This window comes from Camarhynchus parvulus, chromosome 2 (genome assembly GCF_901933205.1).
Source record: "Camarhynchus parvulus chromosome 2, STF_HiC, whole genome shotgun sequence".
In the NCBI taxonomy this organism is placed as follows: domain Eukaryota; kingdom Metazoa; phylum Chordata; class Aves; order Passeriformes; family Thraupidae; genus Camarhynchus; species Camarhynchus parvulus.
This window is the reverse complement of record NC_044572.1, coordinates 80,779,448-80,806,101: the sequence shown is the minus strand read 5'-3', so window position 1 is coordinate 80,806,101 and position 26,654 is coordinate 80,779,448. Positions and strand designations below refer to the sequence as shown.

Genomic DNA, 26,654 nt, shown 5'->3' with positions numbered 1-26,654 from the left:
AAGGCAAGGGGAAAAGTATGTGAGAAAGTATCCAACCTGGATCCAAAAAGCCAACAGGAAACAAAAGGTTTAGAAGTTCCCAGTACACCTCTCAGTGTGCTTTAACTTGCACCAAAAGTCTAAGAGCACGCCATCTCTATGGTGCATTTTCTTTTCTTTAATAAATGGCAGAAACTAAAGGGGTAGACACTCTAGCTGGCTGTGGGTGCACAGCCTGTGAGACTACCTTGGAGCTAGTCCAAAATCCACAAGTTCAACACCAGCTCTACAGACCTGCTCCTCTTGCCTTATCCTTCCTGCCAACAAGAAGGATATTTAGTATTGTCAAAATGCAACCTGTATAGTGGTGCCCCCTGCTTTTAAGAGCATTTCCACCCCCTCTGGTTAAGCTGATGCTGACAGTGTCACCCGTGCCACCAATGTCACCAGGCAATTTTGCACAAATACCTGTTGCAATCAGACTGCTTTTTCTTGAGCTACTAGTTGGCTTGATTATCCAGGAGCTTACAGTCCAGATAGCCTCACCCTTGGCAGTTCCCAAAAAGCCTCTGCGCTCCTTTGAGTTAATTGACAAGTTTGCCAAGCCTCCAGTCACATTCTTCTATGTCTTTGGTTTCACTTCTGCCTATCCTTGCTTCTGCTGGGGCTGAAATTGTTGCCAAACCTCCCAGGTTTCTGCATTTCCCTCTTTGTACCATCCCAGTTAGAGAATGTTGTCGCATGGCAACAGAATGCAAAGCATTCATTTAGCAATACAGAACAGTCCAGCTAAAGGCTGTTTCAGCCACAAACGGGTTCATTTCTGTGGAGAAGAGTAGACAGAAAAAAAGGGAAAATGTCCACAGATCCCACAATCCTTCTTTGTTTGGAAGAATGGCTTTTAAATGAAGTCAAGCAGTATCTTGTTTTATCATTCATTTATTTAGCAAAGAAAGGAATGAATTCAAATACCCCACACAATGAACACATATTATTCCCTGATATCAAGATGCAGATTCGCTTGTGAACAATTTTAAATGAATCTGGTTTTTTACTATTGAAGTCATCTTGTACTGTGCATGGATTTGTACAGAAGCAATATATTTTGGGCTCAATTCTGTAAACACATTAAAATAAGTAACTTGTTACATATATACCATTGATCTCGGCGTGGTTACTTATGTGATGAGTAAAATTATATTCAAGAGCCTAGCTTATGCCAAGCTAGGTATGGAAATGACACTGAAAATTAGAAGCATCTCTCTCTAGGCTCAGTGCAGTGTTGGTGGAGAGACACAAGCCCTCATCAGGATGTAACTCTGCCCATCTAAGTACGTTTTCCTAGACGAGACATAGATGATGCTGGTGGCAGCTACAGTTAAAATTGGCCAGACGCCTCAAGCAGAGCAAGATAAGCTTGGACCAAACTGTTTACAGAATTGATCTCATACAGCAAAGCCATTATGCATACAGTCAACATTAGGAATGTGCTCATGTTGTGCCGATTTTATGGAAACTGGTCCCACATTTAAAGAAGTGAATATATTTATTCTATAATTATGAGGAAAAAATACTGAAGTATTTAATCCTATTAACATTTTACTTACATCTGGGACCTCTTACATTCTTTTCTGGTTTGAACAGCCATATGGTCTGATGCTCTGAGAAATCTCTTCATTAACATAAGTGCTTCAGTAGCTCTTAATTTGTATGCTGGAGTGGTATTTTTCCAGAGTCTGGTGTGGATCTCTGGAAGAGCTAACTAAATGCACAGTACCCTACACCAATGTGAGACTTTAATCAGTACTGCTTAATAGCCTGGAAACCAAAGCCATTTAAGCCCCATTCTTTCTTCCACTCTCTTATAAAATTCCTAATCCTAGTACAAAATCTCTCGATTAGTTTAAGCCAAACCACACTGCTTCAACATCAGGTGACTGCAACGGCTGGAAAAGCTTCTACATAGAGTAACTTAAAAAGGCCATAAAGATCATCAAACTCAAATCAATGTCCAAGATATATCTGCAAGCAGGGGAGGCAATTTTCTAAGCAACTGAGGAATGTATGCTATGATTCAGAAAAATAAAAAATAAGCACAAAACGTGTACTCAGGCATAGCAGTAGTTCGAGTTGGCCAATGAGTGTTTGTACTGTGCAGGATGGGACAGGCAGTCTTGCTTCCTCCTTCCTCCATGCAGCAGGGCTACATGGAAACAGCTTTACTTAGAGAATTTTCATTTATCTGCCAAACTGTTTGCATTCAAAATAGAGAAGCATTTTTAAATTTTTGCAATCAGTGTAAGCATCGCTAGTAATAGTAACTAATGGCTTCAGAGGTAATATAATTATTTATCCAAAATAGATCACTTTATCCAAGGGAAAGGATGGAGGATATTTAAGCATAGCATTTGATGAGCAAGGGACTAAATTTTCACTTTCAAAGAAAAAAACAGTGCTTTCATAACCAAATTTTATCCTTGAGAAAATCTGAGAGCCCTATTGTCTTAAACAAGGTTTGCAGGAAATGCCCACATAGTATATTTTTGACAGAAAAATAAGAGCTTTCAAGAAGAAATGGACATCTTTTAATAGGGGACTTGGCAGCGCTAAATTAGTTTTTGGACTTGATCTTGGACATCTTCCAATCTAAACAATTCTATGAAATTTGCTTTTTCAGCTTTGTAGCTTATTTTAGAAAAAATGCTAAATAAAGTCAGTTGAAAATAACTGGAGACTCCACTTTGCTTTGCTCCATGTACTAGAAAAGGCTGTACTAAACTACCTGGGTAGCTACACAGAATTCAGAAGGTGAAAATACTGATACAGGCAGTGCATCTGGGGTCCTTTAAAATTACCTAAGACACAAATATCTAAAGGCTTTAAAACCTGTTGTCTCACAACCTAGCTTGACAAGGAGATCTTGCCATCTAGTTTTTCTCATTTAAGTGCTGTGAAATTTCCACGTTTACCCTGCTGCTTCAGAGAGAATTTTGAATCTATTTCTACTTGTGATATAGAACAACTAAATTTAGGAAGCTAAATCATAAAGAAAAATAATTAAAATAATTACTTTCCTGACTTGTTGGCATGGGAGCTGCTCAAAGATCTGGAACACTTGAAATATCCCTTTAGGAGAGGGAAGTATGAGCAGACTGAGCATCTGCTAAATGGACTTCTACCTATGATCATGCAGACTTAACCAAGGGTATTATTAACACCTATATAACACATATCTAACATATGTATTTATCCACGAAAAGAATGAAAAATAGATCACTCTAAAGATAGGTGCCCCTCAAACTACTAAAGAGTTAGGAAAAAGAAGATAATTTCAGTAATTTTAATTAAAAAAGGTAAAATAAAAATACATAATTCAAATCTTTTAAAGGTATTGGTCTCAAAGTTAATAGTCTAAATATAAAATACAGAAGTTGGACTAATGTGCTCTTAGTACAGGGGCAGAAAGGAACAATGTTGCTCATATGCAAGTATGTACATGTGCTGCTTTTTCTTGGCAGTAGCAACAATATAGGTTTTATTTTATCTTATTTAAATATAAAATTATCTTTTAGCATGAACACAGTAATTCAAATACCATTCTGGTTATGACTTGGAGAGTTTTTCTTCCCTCTATTTCTTGCAAAGAAAATTTTCTCTTACCCATGGCAATTAGCTATTTTATTCCTGGAAAACCAAATCTAATGTACAGTAAAAAATCTCAAATTATAGAGACCCAGCATTATTATACTTTCTGGAGATGAGCTGGTGTGAAGGCGAGGTGCTTTCATTTGGCTGAGTTAGTAACAGGGAGAACTATTCAGCTGGAAAAAAAATAGATGGCTGATCTTAATTACTTTCATAGATGGTAAATGTGTGTTCATTTTACTGCATAGCATTTTAAAGACCACTTTGAATTTTATCATTTTTTGTGTAGAACAGATTGGAAGTATAGTGCTACATTCAGATCTATCCCCATTCCAAAATATAGCTCACTGCCATGAGTAGATGCGGTATTTACCATTGCTAGGGAAGTGTTTATTGGTACTTTTTGATTTTTTTTCAAATATATAGTTGCGAATCATTAAAACATGTACATGTTTTTCTCTATTTGTCTATCATACCATCACCTAATTAGCAAGGGCTCTAAACAGAATGGTAACATTTCCACTCTACTTCTCCTTGCATACCTCCCTAGTATTCTAGTGCGACGGTCTTTGCTTTTAGCAAGACAATGAAAGCCCAGTTCTTCAATCCTTAATATTCACTTAATTTCTTCTCACTAGCTTCTGAGAATAGCAAATGCTTCCTTGCTACTATAAACTCTGTAAAATCTGACTCAAATCCCTGCAATTTCCTTTTTAGTTATACATATAGAATTTCAGATACAAAAATAAAAATGTCATGAATGTGGGTGAAAACAGACAAGACAAAGAAAAATGGTATAAAACTTTGTGTTTCCTCATCTACCACTACAAAAGGAATTAAAACTGATAACTTAAAACTTAAATATGTACATCAATGAAGTTGAACAAGATCATCACTTGAAACACCGTAAGAATGTTCCTCTAGGGGCTGACTGATGCAGGTCAGACATGGCAGCAAGATAAGACAGCCCTTTGCAAATGTATTTATATTCTCTGAGCCAGCTTTGTTTGTCGGACACGTGCATATAAAGTAAAAGCTGTAAAGAAAAAAGCAGACCTATGATTATGCCTACATGCCCCCAAGAGCCAGAGATGGCACACAATAGACAGGGCAGTTGTAGTGCCCCGTGGCCAGCCTGGTGGCCACAGCCATCAGAGACAAGTGTGTCCCATGGGCACGCACCAGGGAGAGGAAGCCTGTGGAATGCCACAACAAACCCACGTGCTGCAGCAAGGCTGGCTTGTTCAAGACACAGAGAAAAACCTCCCAACATGCCTCTCCCATCTGCCCTCCTCCCTCGCCTCCCTGCGGGACATGCCCTTCCACACCCTCGCAAAAATTAAACTGAGCAAGGTGAAGGCTTTGTGTGACTGGGCTCGGCTTGCAGCTGCAAACCACTGACCCTGGAAGTGTCCGGGTTAATTACAAGATTGTATCCCTTGGTACAGCCTTAGTACTTCTCTGCACTCTGAACAGCTGAACTGCAGTCAAAGTGATTTACAGCCCAGGAAGATCAGCCTACACAGCCCGGAGCTGCTGCAGAGGATCACTAAACCACCACATTTCTTTTTGTCATCCCCAGCACCTTGTGAGCTCTTTTTTGGCAGTGTGAGCTTCAGGAGACTGCACAGAGGGCTAACAGCAAAGCTCCCTTTTTAAACCCCAAGGAAATAAAAGACAACGCCTAAAAAGAGAATTAGATTTGTACTCCTGGCACAGATTTAAGGGGTAACATTATAATTTCTTTTTTAAAGTCTGGAATGACTTAGTCACTTGTTAGAGAAATATGAGTGGAAATTTATGAAACTGAGCGAAGCAATGCAATCTTCATGAGTGGTCCAGCAACACTGAGGGGCTACAGCTGCCCCTGACACTGAAGGCCAACCTTGCATTCTGCAAAGAAAACATCAAACAGGCGGTTTGGGCTTTTGGCAGCAATGGGACATTGATGGCTTGGATCGTGCTTGAAATGTCTCTGAACTTCATCTCTGAAGCCTCAATCACATGAGCACTTGAGTAGCACAGGCCTTGGGACTGGGGAGTTACAGGAGGCCAGAAAATACACAAGCCCATTAGTATTCATCATAATTATTGAAATCTGTAAAATAGGTATTAGAATAAGTCTTTGCAGTAAGGTGTGGATTGAAGTATTTGTTTCTCTCCTCTAGAATCAGGTTGTTTTTGTTGAATGCCTGGGAAGAAAAAGAGAAAAAAAGAAATCAGAAAATGGAAAGGACACAGGAAAGATAACCACTAAGTGCTCTTTCACTAAAGCAGTTTTTGTGGCACATACCTGTGTATAGTAAGCCAGTCAGAAATGCATTGATAAATACCTGTATATCTACAGAAACTTGCATTTGCAAAAAGTATCTTCTTATGTAAAAACATTCCTACAGAAAGTAATTCTACTTAATAAAGCCAGGCATTTTCCCCTATAATATTACAGAACTAATTTTATGATTCTATGAATATTTTAATCATATATATGCAGTCCTTCCCATCAGAATGAGTCACTATCTTTTTACTGAATAGGTATTATTTTCTCTTTACTGTCTTAATTCCCTGATTTTCAAGTGGCAGAAATGTCTGAAGGCCTTAAAAGCATAAAACCTGTTTTTTAAAAAAAGGTAATATGGGTATTTAGAATGCTAATTTAATTTTCAAAGGAATGTTTTGGGTTTTTTTTTTTGTTTCTGTAGCTATCTAGAGAGATGATGTGCAATTTCAAAAAGCTTTAAATTAGGTTCATATTGCACTGCTGACTAGAAGTTCCAGACTTTTCTTGCTGTTTTTAATAATTTTCATTAAAATGTCTTTAATTAGAAAGAAAAATGCGGAAACCAAGAAGTGGATTATCCAAGTAGGATTGAAGAAAAATCCTCATTTGCAAAAAAGCTTTGCAGATGCATGAACAAACTTTGTAATCTGAAGATACTGAACTAGATATTTTCAAAATGCACACCCTTCCTTAATTTAGTGGATCTGAAAAGCAGAGTTATTTTAAAAGGTCACAAAAAGAGAAGAGCAATTTGGGAATAATGATGAAATAGTAGGGATATCATTATAGACTCTCAATATACCTGTACTGCTTTTTCACAGAGCAGTTTGGCTATAAACAGTAGCTGAGAGTCTGACCCAGAATATATTTACCAGGTACAGCTCCCATACAGAGACATAGTGCAGGAAGATGAACAGTGCCCTTGAAACTGGATCATCAGAGGCAAAGGAATTTCTTCAGTAGATGCCATGGTAAATGGGTCTATTGACTTCTTGAACAAGACACTAGGGAACACAATTAGGAAAAAAACCCTACAAAACAACTTGAGTGATTTGCTTTTTTCCCAGCAAAACCTGCTGTATAAATTATACACAGATGCAAAATCCAACTTCCTGCCTAACAGGGATTGACAAGTGAAAGGATCTGCAATTACAATACCTCAAGTGAAACCTACTTTTGTCATTAACAATCAGCATAAGCTGAGCTCAAATGCCAGTATGGAAAAGCAGCGAGGAGAATTCTTTGGATAGGGGAGAAATGTCATCTAGGTGCACTGAGTAGCTCCCGACCCTCTGCTCACCTTGATGGCTTCCACAGAGTCGTATTTGTCCAGTTTGTTGATGTGGTTGGTGATGCTGGTGTTGAGCGGAGCGGGTGACACCGGGTGGATGACGGTGGCGTCGTGGGACTGCTGCTGGTACCGCTGGCAGTAGGTGTAAACAAGCAGGGTGAGAAGGCACCCGAGGATTGAGCTACTCAATCCCACTGCGATCATATGGAACATGTTGAACTCTGTGGAGCAGAGAGAAGAAGACAATCTTAATTTGGAGGCAGTAGCAGTAAAAGCTTCAGCTCAGGGAAAAATGTAGACAAGTCTTTGATTCAAATAAGGATAAGGGAATTTTCATGTGTTTCCCTGAAACATCTCAACTGTGATGGTTTATCCCTACAGTAGTAAATTCATTTTACCTCCCTGAAGGGACCATTATAAGCATCTTAGATACCCATACCTCGCTTTAAGTAGAGATCATTGAGAGATGCTTAAATAAGTTCAGAACACAAATAAAAGAAAAATTAATTGCATTCTGTATGTTTGAATAGTTCATCGGAGTGTTTTTTTCAGACTGTGTAACAGAGCCTTGTTATGTATAAATTATGTATATAGTATACACAAATAGCTTTTTTTCTTTCAGTGAACTACAGTATCATCTCCTTTGCTGTTATTACAGTTTTTTCTCTTATGCATAGTGACTCGTGGCAAAACTGAAAAAATCCTGATATAGTTGAACCCCATTCCTGCGTTCCATAAATGTTTTCCATATCCCTTTTACTGGATGCATATCCCAGAAGCAGCAGCAGATGTTTTTTCCATCCTTGCTTTAATTCTTGCTGGTTATCATTCCTTTTGTATCTTGGCCAGTTTGTTTCCTTCTCCAGCTCTTGGAACTTTTATTTTATTTAAGAGGGAGTAAGGAAGAAATGGTAGCACTCTAGGGGGAAATGGGAAGTGGCAAGAGATAGACTCCTTGAATCTCAATACACCTTTAAACAGAGTAGACAGAGAGTGCAAAGTCAACACCTCAGAGCCCAGCACCCTCCTATCTGCTCTGCTCTTCACAGGCACAATGGCATCAAACCATAGGAAACCCTCTCCACCAACACAAGGATTAAAACTGAGAGGAAGCCTGTTGCTGCATGAAACTGTAGGAGGGAATTTAAAGCACAATCATCCCCTGATGTTACTGAACAGAGAAACTGGATCAGATATGTAACCAGTAGGATTAGCTCAAAATAGACAAACTGGACTGCTTTCCATTGTTATTTTGAACAGGAGCTGTGCTTTTTGATTTACTTTGGGGGAGAAGTATCACTGAGAAGTTCATGTTGGAAATTTCATCTTAGCACGACTGAAAAGTTTTGTTTGTTGTTGCCTAGATGTACAAATGAAGGATTTAAACTGATATACTGGTGCTAGTCTTTAAAACATCTCCTAGATCTTTTTCACTGTGATGCAGAAAAATGGGCTAGTATATGAGTTTCATTTTTTGTAAAATCTAAGCTTTACAAAACCTTTACATGCCTACTGGGTACTTAGAAACACAAACTAATATTTAGGTGACTTAGTTGACTGTGTCAATATATCAATCTATCAGTAAAATATCCTTCTACACCTTTATGAAGGTTTCCCAGTGTTGTAGAACTTGGCAAAATGTTTTCAGAGTACCACTGCTAATTAGAAAAAAACTCAAATGACATTATCTTGGCTCCCATAACAAGTTACCATATGCACAAGTACCCTTTCATAACCTCTCTTTTTTCATTGTCTTTTATTAGGTTAAAAATGCAGCTTATCTGTGCATGGAAGAATACTAGGACTGGCCAGAGCTATTACCATGACGACACAGACTAAGCGTGATAGCTCAGCACAAAAAAAAAAAGTTCATTTTCTTTCTTCTTCTTCTTATTGTTTAGTGGTTTTAAAAGTTTTTCCTTTCAAGATCTATTTTTCTAGCATCACAACTCTCCAGAATGGAACCTTTTATTTACTTTCCAGTTTTGTCTCTGAAAATGAAGCTGAAAGTGAGTCCCAGATAGAGTCTGGGCTATTAAATTTGTTAGCAGTCTGGTTTTTCGCTGCTTATTTGGAGTCTAAAAGAGTCTTGTGCACTTGTTATCCTGAAAAAGGCGGAGCAATGAATTTACAAACTTTGACCTTCTGATAACTAGATTATTATAGATATTTCTCTTTGAGTACAAGGGTAACTGCTACACTGACAAAGAAGAAAATGAAAACATCCAAAAATGCATGTTCTACTCTCAAAGGTCACCAATGACAGATGGATATTTAATGAGAAATCCTGTAGTAACTACATTTTTCTGTACAAGTAACTACTTTTTTCTGTACAAGTGTAAATAATGAGAATGCAGCATTTAGAAGGTAGAATATTACTAATAAGGGAGTGCAAAAGGTGAAACAAAATCAAAAAATGTAGAATCAATATTTCAGCATTTAACAGACATCTTGAGCTGAAAAGCTTACCGCCACATCGTTTCTCTCCTACGCTGCTGGATCGTGCCACAGATATTTCTAGAAAAATAAATAAAGCACTTAGGCCAAAGAGAAAAGAATATTACAGAGAACTTGTAGTTAGATTAACACAGAAAGGATTTAAAAATTCATTCTATTACATCCATTCAATTAAAGGTAAAAAATATTTTTACTATGTAGTAGAATTAATAGAAAGGACCTATGACATCTTCAGGCTCTTTAGTTTCCCAAGCAAAAGCAACAACTTATTTTTAATTCTTGCTCAAAACATCTCTGGAATAAAAAGGATGAAATGGGCATGGAAACATTCTTTGTGGAGTTTAGGCTTGTGGAGAAAGAGTTGATTTACTGAAATAAAATTAACTACAGTTTAATTACCTTGTGTTCAAATGTGCTCATTACTTCCAGAAGTCGCATCTAGCACTAATGTGAAAAGTGGGCATTTATACCTCTTCAAAAAAGACAACTGCTGATTTTGTAGGTCTCAGTAAACTAATAAAATGCAATTCCAGCCTGTGTCCTTACCATTTTTACTTTGAAAATACAGGATAAAATCTGTAGGCAAACAAGCTTTTCCACTCCTTACTTCCAGACCATGGTTTCTATGAAGGGAAGTTCTGCCTTACAAATCTTCAACCTCTCTGAAAGGGTCAAGGATCATTTGTATACAAGTGGGGTAGCTGACACAGTATACCCAGATTTTAAAAAAGCAGAATTTAAAGTTTTTGATAACGTCTTTCCAAGAAAAAAATGAAGTCATGTAAAAGATACAGAAATGGGCCAGTACTATGTGCCCAGTTCTTACAACAGAGGAAGGTTGCCACTTCTGCAGGGATTGAGTTAGGGAGGAAGAGTTGGGAGGAAACCCCTCAGTTAGAGGACCTGGATGAGAAAAGTGAGCCAAGTGAACCAGAGAAAGCAAGCTCGATTCACTAAGGTGGGAGTAATGGCATGACCTTATCTGCTGTGTTACTTGGTAATGTGAGGAGGAGCAGCAAACCAGAAGGGCAAGAGACATGGTGGCTTGTTTCAGATTCTGAAAATGCCTTCCTTCCAAAACAAGATGTAGAGCTTATATTGGATTAAGCTGCAGATTCACAGAATGTGGATATTAATAGAGCTTCAAAAGCCTTAGCAAAGGGAAAATACAATGTGGGTGTTTTTGCTTTCATACTGACATTTTTCACATTGGTTTTAGAGGAAAATAGAATTTGGGAGTTAAAGCATTATGCACCATCCATAAAAACAGAGTTTAACTTTGCTGATGTCTTTGTTACATTGTACTATAGTTTACTGCACAGTCACTCAAAGAAAAGGTTGCAGCACTGAATAAACACAGCTACATTTCAAATGATACATTAAAATGTAAATTTTTCTGTCTGTGAAAAGAACCCTAGCTATTTTTAATGTACCTAGGGAGAAAGTCAACTGTTAACCACAGTGCATTGTGACCATCCATACTGTTGTGCTGATTTAAATGACTCCTGTGATTTAAAAACAAAAGTACAGTCATGAGTTTCAACTAATACTATAGAATAATACATAATGTGACTATTCATCAGGTACTTAGCAGTCATGGGAGATAAGGACTGGAGGCAAAGCTAATAGTATTTACCTTTCTGAGCAGTTATCAAAGTAAGGGACTGTCTGAAATGATTTCCAGACTTACAACCACAGCACCCATTTTGTACATGCAAACCACAAAACCCATAGTAATGTTTCTTTAATAATCCTAGTCACAAAACCACTTACAATAAAAAGCAAACTATTTCTGCTTGCTGTGTGTACTCATCCCCTGCTACCAAGTAGAATGGGACAGACCTGCAGAATGCTGTGACAGTGACTCTGGTTGCCATGGGACAGATTTTTACGTAGACATCAGATCTACACAGACACATGGTCTCTACACAGCAGACCAACATCCTTGTGCTGACTAAAGGCAAGCTCTGCTTCAGCTCATGGATCCTCATAGTGCAGTCTGGAACAGTGCTATGCCTCGGCCCTGAAACCTTGAGAGATTTCACCAATCCTTCAAGGAGCTGGCTGATGTGATCTCACCTGGTATAAAGTTGGAGTCCACACCGCAGGCTCGGCTCTCTGTGGTGTTGCCCGTGCACTGGCTGCCCACAGGAAACACAAGGATACACTGCCGAGCACGGCTCTGGAAGCCAGACGAGTCGCAGTCAGACCACTCGGACCACTCGGACCAGCTGTCTGCAACAGGCAGAGAGGGACACACATGCAGACACTGGGATTAAGGAGTTCAAGTGCCCTGAGCCAGAGAGAAATAGTTTGTATTTCTGAGTTAGGACAGAACGCCTCCTCCTCAGCTACCACCATCTAGCCGCTCCTTCATTCCGATAAAACAAAGGCAGTTTGGCTTTGGCAGAAGTCTCTGAAATGCAGATATGATGGTAAATTTGCCACAGACATCTCATGGTTTTGGCTTCTGCCATGGCCTCTGTGGGCGGACATGAGAAGCTGAAAGATTCTGTGGGGGGTGACTGAAAGAGTGATAGCTGTGGAATTAATTCCAGTCTAGGTCATTAGGGTGGACAAGTGCACTGCATTTTTTTATGTACCTAACCAGTAGCAATGAGAACTATAAGACTATTCTATTCTGAAACAGGATGAGTATTTAACCCCAAAACAGAAGCATCTTGATTTTTAAAGTTTTCTATTTTAGCTTTTCCTATTTCAGGTTCATTTCTTGGCTGTAGATTCTCATCTTCTCTTCCCCATTCAGTTTGTCACCTTCTATTTATCTTCTATGTTTCTTCCTCTCCTCAAGTAGCTTTGATTAAGGTATTTTTATTTCATGCCTGTGTGATCTCAGATACTTTCCTTAAATTAAGTGAATTGATCTCATTCCCATGAGGTGGTGTGAGTTGACTGCACTCAGCATTCTTCTAGCTCAAGGCCAAGCCTTGCCTTCATAGGGCTCTTCTGAATTTGGCAAATATAGGAAAGACAGAGCTCAGGTAAACTTCCTTTCTTCTGTCAGCTTTCCCACAGAGATAGGCTTTATAGTTTTGACATGGAATAAATAGTGTTCTACTATTCCAAACAAAACTTATTTCTACTTCTTCAAAATTTTAAGCAATTTTATGCCAATATGAAGCAAATTTACAAAATCTCATTTTGGCTTAAATGAAAAACTGCTTATTTTCTCATTTTGATTCAAGTTAGATTGAAGAACATTACAATTAGTGAATTGGTGATGCTTTTCTACACTATCAGGTGGAAAGCCAAGGAAGTTTTACAGTCTTTGGGGCCCCTTCCAATACCTTGTATAACACAAGGTTCAGAATACAGAATACAAGGTTCACATTTACTCATTACTTTCCCCTTGTTCACACAGGAAAGAAGTTAAAACTCTCAGTCATCTAAAAGAGAACAGAATGCAGCAGAAATATTTGAGACTGCAGTCTTGAAAAATGCGAAGCAATAGCTGTTGCTTATTAAATAGATTTACCTAGCAGGTCAGGTAGGAGCTAGGATATTGTATTTAATGAACAATCAATAACTGTCTTGATGAGGCCTTCTTTGAACAACAGGATGAATACCTTGACACAATCAGCTTGTAAGATCTTATTATTGTGACTAGCAGAAATACTCAGTTCTGTCCTTTGGCTTTTCTGTTTCTTAGGAAAGGTCCTAAGGGAGGGGGTGCTGGCAGAGTGGGTACTAGGAGCACAGAGGCAGATGCCAAAGTGTAGTTCAATCCTAATTCAGGGGGGTAGAAGAGCTGAGGCGGGAGTCAAGCAAATGGACAGGTTTCTTTCTGCTTTCCTGCTTAGTGTGGCACATCCAGGAGCTGCTGTTATCACCTCCAGTGTCAGCTGCTAGATTTAAGTAAAATAAGTATATGGATCTTTACCCAAAACATTTAGTAACAATAAAGCCCTGCTCATTCAAGCTTAAAGGAATGTTGCCCATTACAAATCTTGGCCAAGTTCTCACTGGTGGCAGAGAACATGCTTAGGCCAGAGCCAAGATTCTTGTCCAGTCCTGGTATAATTAGGATATATGCAGCAGGTGCCAAAATAGTTGTGGGAATCCTAAATGCATCTTGTTGGCTGGTGCACTCTGCAGCCCCATCTTGTCCACTGTGCTTTTGACCTGCCAGATCCTTTGCTGAAGGAGCTACATCCCAAGATGAAATAGGAACTTCAGAGTACACAGGGATTGTGCTAAGTCATATATGAGTGATTGGGCAAGGTTACTGTTTTGTCCTGCTCCTTAGGGGACCCATAAAGAAACTGTGTGAGTCCTGCAGTGCACCCAGACACTACAGGGCAGGTAGTCTGTGTCTGGTGCTGAGCTGATCAGCTTCATCTGGCACACAGAATCACAGAGGAGGAGAGAGAGGGGGCACATCAGTGCAAGCATGAAACAGAGGGTCACACCTGCAATGGTGGGTACTCACACCAAACCTGTGGTTTGAGGAGATATTGGGAGCTCAGAGAGCTGCAGAGGAGTAAGGCATCCAAGACTAACAGATGCACGACTTCATATTGTCAGATGTGCCATCCCTGGGAAGGTGATCCCACAGCTCTTGCATGTTTTTGCACTGACTCAGCTATCTTGCCTCATTCCTTTGATATCTTCAAAGTGTCTGAGGCTCTCTTGCACCTCAGTCAGGCTCCTGAACTTGCTCATCAGTTTTGTGCACGTCATGAGAATGTATAAGAGAGGGTCAACTGGAGAGGTGTTTAACCTGCTGAACTGCTTTTCACCTCCAACATGGCAAGGCTTAATCATGACATGTCACATCTTCTTCCTACAGATGCTTGGCTGGCCTTTGAAGCCAGGTTAAGATAAAGCAATTCCTAAGAGATCCCTTGGTGAAGGCAGCACTGCACAAAGATCAGATTAATCAATGTAACATTTAAATCTCTTTCATGCAGTATTACATCACCATTTCTAAATGCTCAGCTGCTTTGTCCATTATCTGTATTACCAATCCAAGGACAGAAAGTATTTTCACCTCTTAGAAAAGCAGTAAATACTTAAGGTATAAAATACTGGTTTATGCAACATATTGCAGACACACTGCAACTGGTTACACTTACTGATAATCAATCACTACTGATCAATACTGCAGCGCTTTCTTTCATATTGCTGTGATTGCATTTGAGTAAATTTAAATAAAAACTACAAACTCAATGACAAAGCTTTTAAAATGAAAGATGAGAAATTGATGTGTTTTGCAGACACAAGCCAGTTACTTTCTTTTAAGTGCATACTTGAATACTTTCAGTTGGATTTTCCATTAAATCTCTATATCCTCAACAAATCCTTACTATCAGGATTCCAGAAAGTTTAGTTTTCTGCTAGTTTTGTTCGGGGACAAAAAAAAAGGAGTATTTCAAATGCCAAAAAATCTTCGCTCTTTTCACAACTTAAGAAATGCTATAAATCATTTCCATTTTTTGCATATTCATTTCTGTGCCGGATGGTTGTTCTTAGATTCCAAGTGTCATTACTATTCTTTTATACTGAGCATGTCACTCAAGCAGTGAATGCCAGCAGTGGTGCTTCCAGATCTGCACAAGGACAAACCACTCTTCCCCGGTCCTTACCCCAAGAAAATGGCTCTGAAGATGTTCGGGTGTCTGTCCAAACTTGATCTATGAAGCACTGTGGTTATTTTTGACCCATACCCATGTGAAATTAGAGCAGTAAAAAGCAGTTTTGAAATCTATATTGTAAACATGAGGTAAGGGCCATTCTCACAGCTAGTGGATGACTGCTGTTTCAAAAACCTACGGCAAATTTTCAGTGAGATTGAAGTATCAATAAAATATTACAGAATGTGAAAAATACATTTTGAGCCTCTGAAATGTTATTGTTTTATATGAGTTTCCACTTTCTTGAACCAAGATGAATGAAACCAACCTCCTCCTCCATTCTGCATCTGCTCCAAAATTTGGGTCACAAGCAGGTCAAAATGAGATGAAGACATTATTTATGAATGTTTGTAAACTGTCATTTATAGAAGAATTGTGGTAGAAAATAAATGCACAAGAGAAATAGCTACAATACTAGCACAATGAACACTCTGGCTCTGACCTTTCAAAGATGCCTTAAAGGATTTCAAGGCAACTGTGTGACTTCTGCATACAAATGTACAATATTTGTCTCAAAAAATCAAATCATCAACTGATTTCCATGCTTGTTTTTTTTTTTTTAACCCAATTGGATTTTTTTTAAAACCAATCTGCTTTAATTTTGACAAAGTAGGTACTTTCATTCTGCTGGAAGATATGTAGTGCCTAGAGAAGAAAAGAATCATAACAAATAATATGATCCATTCAAAATCATGGGGGTTTTGCCCTCACATGCATAGCCTCATCATATGAGCAGAAAACTTTCGTTATAAAGTCTAGGAGCTCTAAGTGAAACAAGTAATACAGTGTGGCATCAGAGCTCCTTCTTTCCTTTTGCTGTTGCTTGTAATCCACTAATCAGCAATAAATGAAAGTTTATGTGATTTTAATCTCAATTTCTCACTTAAATTTAAATTTTAAAAAAATAGTTTCCTTTAAGATGAGTCAAAAGGCAGAGTCAAAGTTACAGAAATAGACATGATCCATAATATCATACAACTAGCAGGAGTGCTGAGACATTTCATCTACCAAGCACTCCACAGTCATTTAAAAAGACCAGGTCTTTGTTCCTTAACATTAAAAGTTGAAGAAGGAATTTTACAAAGACAATTAAAGTTTTCTTTGTGTTTCATATGAAAACAGGGCAAATATTACCTACTTAAAGGACCTGATATCACCTGATGTGATGACACATGTTGAATATTAACCTCAGGAATTTGCTTGCTGTTAATGTTTGGTGTTGTAACAAAAGCACTTTGTGATATTTTTACTAAAAGTCTCATAAACCATCTGCATGATCCACTTCAAATATTACACAACTTTATTTAATCCAGATTCAGATACAGCAACTTAGATTTTAATTTTTAAAGAGGGAGGAAGAAGAAAGTCTCCTGTAGAACGTATTCTGCTAGTACTTGATTTACTGTAGCATTGTAGCATGTAAGGGCTGATTGTGCATTTAATAAGGGAGAGAAATTATTTGCCCCTGAATAATAGATCAAGGGCATTATGTTGCCTAAGTGGGAATGCCTTATTCTGCAGCACATAAAGACCAAAGATGGATGGGTACCTGGACATGGCTGTGTGTTGCAGAGTGCTTCCTCCGTGTGCAGGCCAAGGCAGATATCCCCTCCATAGGCTGGGGCTGGGTTTGTGCACGAGCGGGTTCTCATGTAATGCCCTCCTCCACACGTCGCTGAGCACTTTGACCAGGATGACCAACATGACCAGCCTCCATCCACTGAAAAGACAAAGAATACTGTATTTTTCCAAGCTGATGTGAGACATGACATAATCATCTTTCTCATATTCTGTGGATCTAATTCATGGCCTACTGAACTTATTGGATATTTTTAGCTGTCACTGAACATAATTCCCACAAATTTAATCACAATGCAATTTAATTTAAAAAGGCCCTGGTATGCTGGAAATGTCTAACAAAATTACTCATACATAAAAGACACTTTTAGGGGGTATCATAATATCTTTAAGGGCAAAAATATTTTTTCCCTTTTCTCAGTGTTGTGGAAACAAGATACCGAAGCTTGTTTAGCAGAAATATTGTAAGCTCAGAGTAGTTTTTAATTTATATAAATAAAACCTAGCCAAAAAATAGCATCAGAAGGATGGAAGAATCCAGAATTTGTTTCTCAACACAGGTGGATTGCCTTAACCCTACAAACCATTTCAAATGACCTAACACAGCTGTAGGATTTGATTGGCCAATATAATGTTACAGTCTTAACACAGCTCTACCACAGATGTCGGAAGTAGAACAATGGCAGAAGCTTAAGAAAGCAACACACATTGACAAAAAAGGAGTTGCCACTTTAAGTTTCTAAAACAAGTTTTTGAAGAATAAATATTATCATTTACCTTCCCCTCCCCACCCTCTTTTGCATTTACTAATTCAAGTATGTCAAACTATTCTCCAGTCAAGTTTTCCCAACATTCTTCTGAAATGTAGTCTGGATTTCATGGGAGACCCATTTGTCATATGGTTTATGACACATGGCCACCAGACAAGATCTAAATGAAAGTTCATTTCATTGCCTGCATGAGTCTGGCTCCTTTGAGCCCCTGTTCTTAAAGCTACTGCTTCAGAATGTATTTCTGATATTTAGAGCCACATTGCAGCCCATAGGCCAAAGACTTCGTATATGTAGCCACGTGACAAAGTCAGATGTACCTCTCCCAGGGAAGTAGTATTTTCTTCATTCATCATCTTTTTTTTTTTTTTTTAAGAAAAGAGACAAAACACTAAACTTTCAAAATTTTCATATCCTACAAAAAAAGATTAATTTCTTTTCAAACCTTTTTTAAAGCATTATCATTTGAATTCTTATGGAAGTAAATTATTTACCATGTCTTTTTGATCTTCTCTGTTCAATTAATGATAGCTTCAATTTCAAGGGATAGTTTTTACTGGTTTACTTAAATGCTATTCCATTATAATCTCTTACCATAAAAAAAAGTTACAAATCTTAAAAAATTAGCTTACAATGAAAATATCTATGTAGTATTTTCATTTAAATTCTCTCTTAGATGGAGATATAGAACATTAAAAAAATGCTCCTTTTGGCTTTGCAGGATTGCATATCACAAATGCACTTGGTGAGTTGAGTAGAATGATTTCCATGTAAAGTCTTCAACACTGATAAAATAGGATAGGAGAATTTTGATATTAAAAGCTATACATGCATTTTTAATGTAATTTCAGATAGAGTACAGCTTCAGGTTCTCAACTGCTAAACAAACAGATAATTCCTTATTTCATACCAAAGACTATTTACTAATCCCGTAACTGAAGTTGTTGAATATACTGCATTTTATTCCCAGCATTGTTTATTTGCAACGCCATACTAAACATCAAGAAAGCATGGACTTGGAACTTCCTTGCTAAGAACTGTAGTCATGAAAACTCTTGCAACTAATTTATCTGGACTCTGAAGCCTGATTTGACAGACAGGATTTCTATAATCTGGTACTATATTCCAAGTATTCAACTTAAATAAATTATTTCCATTATTAAGGAATTCAATGATTGCTACATCATACAACAAATCATCATGCATGGGAGAGTTTTATACCACCAATCATAAATAAATACTGTATCTTGGTAGAGTGTCTGACTTGTTCTCACTCATTTTTTTCTTATTTATACTTTTCACTGGAAAACAAATATCTCTTTTTGCCTGAGATAACTCTATTAATGCAGTATTATGCAAACTCATATCAAAGAAAGCCATAGGTTATTTGTCTTCAGTGCAGATGAAGTATTCTCTGCAATTTTATAACAATTTCAAGACACAGCATCTTTTATTCAGAACTTGCCTCTTTTTTCCATTTTTTAAATTATGGCAAATGAAAGCAGAAGCTGTTACCCAAGCTATTTATTTCATACGATAGTAAGGCTTTACCTTTCTAGATACTCTCTTTTTTATTCTTTTTTTTTCTTTAATGTGACCTTTGACTAGCTCAAATGAATGATCAGAGGCATGTCTGCTGCAGCATATAGACCTTCATGAAACAAATTGATTCTGCCTGAGATTAACTACACAGAACATAAATTGTTGGCAAACATTGCCAGTGCATTGTTCACTCTAATGGAGACAGTGACCCCCAACACTTCCCTACTTATTTTTCAATGGACCAGAGTGAGAATTACAAATGCACCTGCATTTGAAATTGCCATTGATCTACAGGTGGCCGAGAACACAGAGACCAATGTGACACCAGGAATGTCACCGTGTTCCACAACTGCCGTGATCAGGGCTGTACTATTGGGCGTCAGATGTAAAGGGAGGAGTGGGTCTGGGGAAGGTGGCATAGGACAAATATAATAGACAATGTTAGATTTGATTCTAGTTGAGCTGGGCAGTGCAATTATAACTGGTTTGGGTTTTTTTTAAGTAACTGTTTACTGACAGGCTGCCTCTAACCTTTCAAGGACTATTGTAACTACCTCTTTTATCTGTCCCCAGAACTTTTTCTTTTCAGCAACAGAGGATAATAAGGCATCATCATGGTTAAATAAGATCAAAGGAGTGGGTATTTACTGCTTGAGTTTTTACAAGACCTAAATAGAGCTCTGTGGTTTCTTTCATCTTTCTTTAAGTTGCTTAGCAACACAGCACCATCTGGATTTTTTTTTCCCTTTTTTTCTTTTGTCATGGAGCCCTTAATGTTATTTCTGCCTCTTATCGGAGGAAAAATACACAGCAGCAAGGAAAGTTCCAGTCACTACAGTTTCTTTACATAACCATTTTGTGGAGATGTTGGACAAAAGAAAGTCATTAAAGTAGTTCCACAATGAAAGATTTAGAGAGTCTTTACATTTTCTGACAATTGCTGAGGTTGGTCCCTTTGGGAAGAAGGTACTTTTTAGCTAGGAGTGTGCTATCAAACAGTGCACTTTCCTTTAGAGTAAAGCAAACAACTTTTTGCCTGCTGGTTGTTCCTGAGGTTAATAAGCATTTCTTCACTGTAATGAAAAAACCCACACCATAGGGAAGAGGATGTGCCAGGAAGAAACAGTGTACAGAAATGGGATCTCCTGAGGACACGACAAAACATCCACACAACTGGAGAATTTCCAAGAGACAATAAAGCAAACTGGATAAACTTGTAAAACTTTGGGTTTTACAAGGAAGTGTGGGCAGACACACTGACCTCACCTGCCTTCATGAGAACACAGAGAGAATTGCAGGCTCCTTTATAAGCCGTCTGCATGTTGGGCAGCCTACTGCTCCCTTCCAGACATCTGGGGACCATCCCATTCCACATCACCTAGTCTACTGCTTTTTCCCAGTCCTGTGGGATACTGCTGCATGATTCAGGGTGGGAAAGGAGCAACTTTTACATCATAGTTTACAAGGCAAAGTCTTATTTCTGTGATACCTTTTAGTCATAAAAGCAATGCTAGATGACACAGTCAAAATAGTGCAATGCAGAAACACAAGGTAAACAAATGGTTCTAAGAAAAGAACAATAAAAATCTAAGGGTCCACTTGGATTTAAATCTGTAACTGAGACGTTTAAGTCAGAAAACCAACAGTTGTTTCAAAGAGCAGTTAATCCATCTTCTTGCTGGCTACAGAAGCAGCCTAGAGAGATCAGTGCACATTATGAGAGGGGTTTCAGCCTCCATTTACTGGAGTAATTTTTTTTCCTTCTGATTTATGAAGTTACTGCAGGATAAATTTTATTCTTTTAAATACATTCTTGTTTTCTTGTGGCCAAGTGTGAGTTCAAAGAAAAAATAATAGGAGGAAATGAAAACAATAAAGAAGAAGAAAAAAAAAAAAACCAATAAAAAGCAACTGGCTTTAGGGGATGCATAAATAACCTAAATAGTCTTTCAGGGATTTTTGTATATCTGAAACTCATTATTGTTATTAGCAAGTTTAGTGACATATGAATTTATTCAGATCTTCTCAGATAAAATGTCACAACTAAACTAAACTAGAACTACTATAATAAAAATCTGAAATTAGTAAAATCACAAAATGTTTTCATGAACTATCAGAATTTCAAATCTAAGAGATGTCAACTGTCCTCTCCCTCTGATCCTCCACCATGCCCTGAGGAGAAGAGAGAACAGGAACTCCTGTAGCTCATGCTACTCAGTGGTGCTCACACAGCTCTGCTTTAAATGTCCCATTAAGGCACATCCCCAGGTCCCTACGCAAAGGAATATAAGAGAAGGTAACAAGAAACAAAACAAAACACAAATGAAGAAAAGTTGTCTTTTTCTACAGAGATCACTGAAGAGATGTGCAATTCTGTGAACTAGGACAGTGTTCTTTAGGTTGTATCATTGTCAGGCAAACAGATCTTATAGTCAGCAAATTCCTGTAATTTTTGTAGACTTGCAGAATTTATCATTCAAACAACACTTCTCTTCATCATCTATTTCTCTTCATAATGTAAATATCTTGCAAATCCCCCAAGGACAACAAAACTCTGATATGACTGATTTTAGATTCATTATTGATTGCAGATTAGTAGCTCAAAGAAAACAGAAATGTCAGTGAGCATTCACAGTTATTGAGGCTGTTCAGTTCAGTTCTTGCCAGCTCAATGCTATTCACATTTCAGAGACATAAAAAAAAAGAGCTGAGGCACAGGTTCAAAGCATAATTCGCTAGTGCAAAACAATAGTTCAAATTCTCCTGCCCCTCAAAGTAGCTTACTCAGATGGAAACAGTACTTTATGAACATGCCTTTACACTACTCTTGCTCACAAACTATTTCTGCAGCTGATTTAGGAGAGTGATAGTTAGTTGAAGGCAAAATTATATGAGGGATCATTCCAAAACTTGAACAATACAGAAAAATCATCTTCCAGGACCTGGGTACAATTTCTGGCAATTTTCCGGCACTGTTCAATTTACTATTACATATTCAGCCTTCAAATACTATGAGCAAAAGGCCCAATGACTGCTACCAATCTGCCCATCAGTGGATCATTTACTACTGCAGAAAAAAATTCAGTTTCTAGATCACTTCAGTAATTTTTTGAAGTTCTGTGATCCAGCATTTAACTATCAATTTCTGTATATTAATATATTAATAAGTATATTTAAGATGCTGCAAGGGTTGCAAGACAGTTAACCAGACAAGACAGCCTTGTACACTTTGATTGCTCCATGGGCTTTTTTATTGTGTTAGTCCTTCAGAGCACTTAGTATCTTCCAGGACGACACAGAGCCCAGATTAATTCATTGAGAAGCATTAAGTCCTACTGACTTTCAACATGACTTAAACACTGCTCAGTGTATTTCTCTATCACTCCCTTGTGTCAGCAGTTTACATCATGAGAGGTTGATCCTGCCTGCAATAAGCAGAAGAGGAAGCAAAGCAGAACTGAGCTTGCAGTGGCAGGAAGGGTCCTCTATGGCATCCATCACACCACTGCCATCTAACCAGAATATTTCTGGAAGTGTAATGACTGGGACGGATTGTTACTAAAGTGTTCTGTGCCAGAAGGGAGCAGGTGAAGCTGCCCTTACCCTGGAAGAGATCAGGAAAATCTTAGCATCAAATTCTTTATTGCAATTTGAATTCTAGTACTATGGAAAATACTTTCAAGTCAAGGTCAGAACAAAATGCCCTCACATTCCTTAGCCTTTCTGTCTCTTTCATTAAAAATTAAGAGAATTCAAATTTATTGGTGGGCTTCTCCAGTAAGAATTTATTTCCTTCCTACAATGTCTAATTTATGGGTAAGCCTTATTCTGCAACAATATTTTACTCTCCCATGTCTCAAAAAATCAATTACATCTAGTGCTTGCAAAGTTTTCCCTTCAGATTTATCTGAGATCTGATTCACTCTCCTATGTTTTTTTCTTAATTACTGGCAAACAGTAATTCTGTAGCGGAGGAACTTTGTGATTCCTTGTCACAGGCTATGATACATCTAAATACTTCATTCTCTACATCTTTATTCAAATTTGCTTTGTACTGAAAAGAAAAATAAAACTTGTCTCTAAATAAAATTATTAGATAGATTAGAGTACCGCTTCTTGCTTCAGAAAGGCCCACCACACTTTATATCAACTGATCTTTTAAAATATTTTCAAATTCAAAGTGCAGTATTAACTTCTGCTTTAAAATTATGTTTTTTAGTCCAGGATATTGTCTATCTCATAAACAACTAGGGCCTCTACAACAAAGTTATTAGATGCATTTTACTGGTTAAAACAATTTCTTTCAAAAAATTAACTAGCAGTGAATAGCTGCAGAGCTTAATAAAAATACCACTTCTGAAAACTTGTGACTAATTTAAACTTTAAAAAACTCCAAAAATTCAAGACAGCATTTAATTTGAAAATCAACAGCAAGGGATGAACAATAAATCTAGCCCAGTATTATAGACAATCTGTGTCCATTTAATGAATGTATTTCAGTTACTACAGTATGGTGATACTATCAGGTATCTCAGAGCTTGTCAGCAGAGCTGGTACCTTACACCACATCACTCACGTGCTTCAAAGGAGGCTGAGGGCAGTGTCCCATGGGGAGACTCTCTTTGCAAGGGAAGCAGGAGCTAGTGAGGAGTTGCTATGTTTTAGGTTGCTTCACCTACTGCATACATCCCTGGGGAGGTATGGAGTATCCCATGGGGAGGTATGGTCCTCCCATGGGAGGACCATGTTGGTACAATGGTCTTCTAAATCTTTGATTTAATGAATTACTGCCAAACTACTTGAACAGTGCAGTTACATGAAACAGAATCATTATCATTTTATTATCCCAGAAAAGCAAGGCATTGTGATTCCAGACTGAGAAGTAATGAATCAGATCATGCACTAGAGCTGTGCCCACATGGAGAAGATTTGGACCACAATTTCCTAATTCTCTGAAAAATGTTGGCTCTCTGTTGGTTCCCTTCCACTTCTCTCCAATAGTGCTTAGTGTAGAAAACATGGACACCCTTCACTGGTCATGCCTCTATGCTCAGAAAGAAGCTTCACCTCTTCCCTTGATCTCTTCACACTCCCAGACAGAGAAACTAGAAGATGAGCAACTGAAGCTACATTCCTCCTTGGATACAGCAAGAAAATCGCAGCAGAAAGCACTGGCTGGTTGTGCCCAAGTGCCTCTTTTAGAACTTCAATGGCTCAATGGCTGTTTCCCCAGATCAAAACAGGGATCCTCAATATAAATTCCCCATGGCTCTGCCCCACCAGAAGGAGAGCTGGGGGCTTCAGCGCCTCAGGGCATTCAAGTTTTCCAACAATCCTACTGTTCCTGTTAGCAACAAAATGGCAGAGAAATTGCTTTCAGCGAAGAGCCAGAATGTTCACAGAGCTGCTGGGTTTGTAGGCTGTGTGCCAAAACATATTGCTCAGGTTCAGTTCAAGATGGAAACGTTTTTCAAGGAAGTGTGTCCTCCCGAGAGGGAAGTGTTTTCTGCACAGATCTTCTGCTTAAATTCTGATGCAAGGAATGGACAGTCACTGTTAGAGGGCTTTAAAAGCTTAGGGAAAGCACTGCAAAAACATTGGAAAAATTATTTTTTAAATTTTAAAAAATATTATTAAAAAAAATAAATATGCATCCAATGTATCCATGATTTCAGGAATACAGTTTTAATTTGAAACCATATATGTATATATTAATACTCATATATGCTTTAAAATAGTGGTACACATACATAGTATGCATATTGCCATAGAATTACTTCAGGTCCGCACTTGAATAAATCACAAAATATTCAAGTCTTCAACACGAAAATATGAAGCACTGGTATACATAATTAATATAATTAAAGATGTATGAAAGCTTATTTCTAAATTTATTTGTTGCTGCTGGAAAGAACTGAGTAATTCGGTCTTCCTTCCTTCTTCCTCTCTATTGTTTCTTACCTTGTACTCTCTCTTCCTAAACCAACAGAACCTTCTTCTCTTCATGTGTTCTCCTATATATTCCCCTTTCTTTTCCCACAAAACCTGTGCAAAGCTCAAAAGCCTTTCAGTTTGAATGTTTGTTTTATGAAGGGTGAGATGTGACTGAAACCAAGATTTTTTCCCCCCACAGGTCAGAGATACAACAATGATTTTTAATCCAAAGTAGTTTCTTGTAAACATATATTCTACTTGTAATCCCTTTCATAGAATAATAAAACAACTTTAAATTAAGGAGAAACTCAAGATTCCAAGAACAATCTTTATGAACTGCTTGAATAACCATCTAATTCGGTGATCAGTTGTGAACCTTATTTGCTGGCAACTGTACATTTAAAAGCTAACAACGATTTAATGCCAGAAACCACTGCGATGAAAATAATATTTCGAGTTTAAATAAAGACTAGGCCAGATTTCATGTCTTGCCAGAATTCTTATGTCTTTTATTTTCCTATAAGCTTACATACTAAAATTATATTTTTAGAGTCAGTCTCACAAGTGAAAAAAGATGCAGCTATTAATACTCTTGACAATAAATTTATTGATATCACATGGGAATATTACCTAAATCCACTCACATTATAAAGGTAAATTTGAGCTGTAATTGATTGAGAACCAAAAGAAACCCAAAACTCACAAACTAAAATAGGAAAAAAAAAAAACAAAACCAAACCAAATAAAACCAAATATGGAAGATATAAATTTGAGGATGAGCTATTTTGTTTTAATTTCTTTCATTTCATTTGAAACTTACCTGGGCAAGGCAAAATGTTGCATTCCTGGTACTCTAGAGATGGACCAAGGCAAGGAAGTCCCCCATACTTGGGCTCAGGATTGCTGCAGACCCGTTTGCGATTCCGGATACCTCTACTGCAGTCACGACTGCACTGAGACCACGGAGACCAGGGTGACCAGGCACCATTGATGGTATGAGCAGAGTATCTTCCAGAACGCAGGAAGTCCCCTGACAATCCTAATAAAATAAAGATCAAAAAAGTAATACTGAATTAAAACAGTATCTCATCCCAAAACAACCTTTTCCTCTTCAAATTTAGGCTTCTAATAGTAAATAATATGAACAGAAGAATCCTGTCCTTTAGCCTCACAATCCAAACCCTAGTTTAATCTCAAGAATCTTTTCTTTAACAGAAATTTCACAATCACTTACACAGAACTACAGTGAAGAGTTGGATCCAACATTTCAGTTAAAGTTTTATGGTCACAATGACTGAACTAGACAATTTACTCCACCAAAGAGTGATAAAAATTATCTCTCTCTTGCACAGGAAGACTATCAGAAAAATCTCCAAATATATTACATAGATATAATTGCCTCAGTTTCACAGGAAGAAGGTGACAAAGGAGACAGGATTGAGCTTCCTGTGACCACTCATCAAGCCAGCTCCTCTGGTCCTCCTGCAGGGCTCTGCTTACTTAATTCACCCAGCCTTCACTGCTGT

The 26,654-nt window shown here is 37.8% G+C and overlaps 1 protein-coding gene across 5 annotated transcripts in view; it reads right to left on the bottom strand.

Annotated features, from left to right (window-relative positions):
• Nucleotides 1-900: 900 nt before the first annotated feature.
• Nucleotides 901-26,654, bottom strand: part of SEMA5A (semaphorin 5A) — a 314,550-nt gene continuing 288,796 nt past the window's right edge. For all 5 annotated transcript variants that reach the window (XM_030969771.1, XM_030969785.1, XM_030969762.1 and 2 more), the window contains 6 exons: nt 25,949-26,167; nt 16,854-17,024; nt 11,730-11,885; nt 9,663-9,710; nt 7,203-7,414; nt 901-5,816 (listed from right to left, as the gene is read on the bottom strand). In XM_030969771.1, coding sequence (XP_030825631.1) covers nt 5,697-5,816; nt 7,203-7,414; nt 9,663-9,710; nt 11,730-11,885; nt 16,854-17,024; nt 25,949-26,167 — 926 coding nt within the window. In that variant the 3' untranslated portion in view covers nt 901-5,696. The remainder of the gene's footprint in view (nt 5,817-7,202; nt 7,415-9,662; nt 9,711-11,729; nt 11,886-16,853; nt 17,025-25,948; nt 26,168-26,654) is intronic.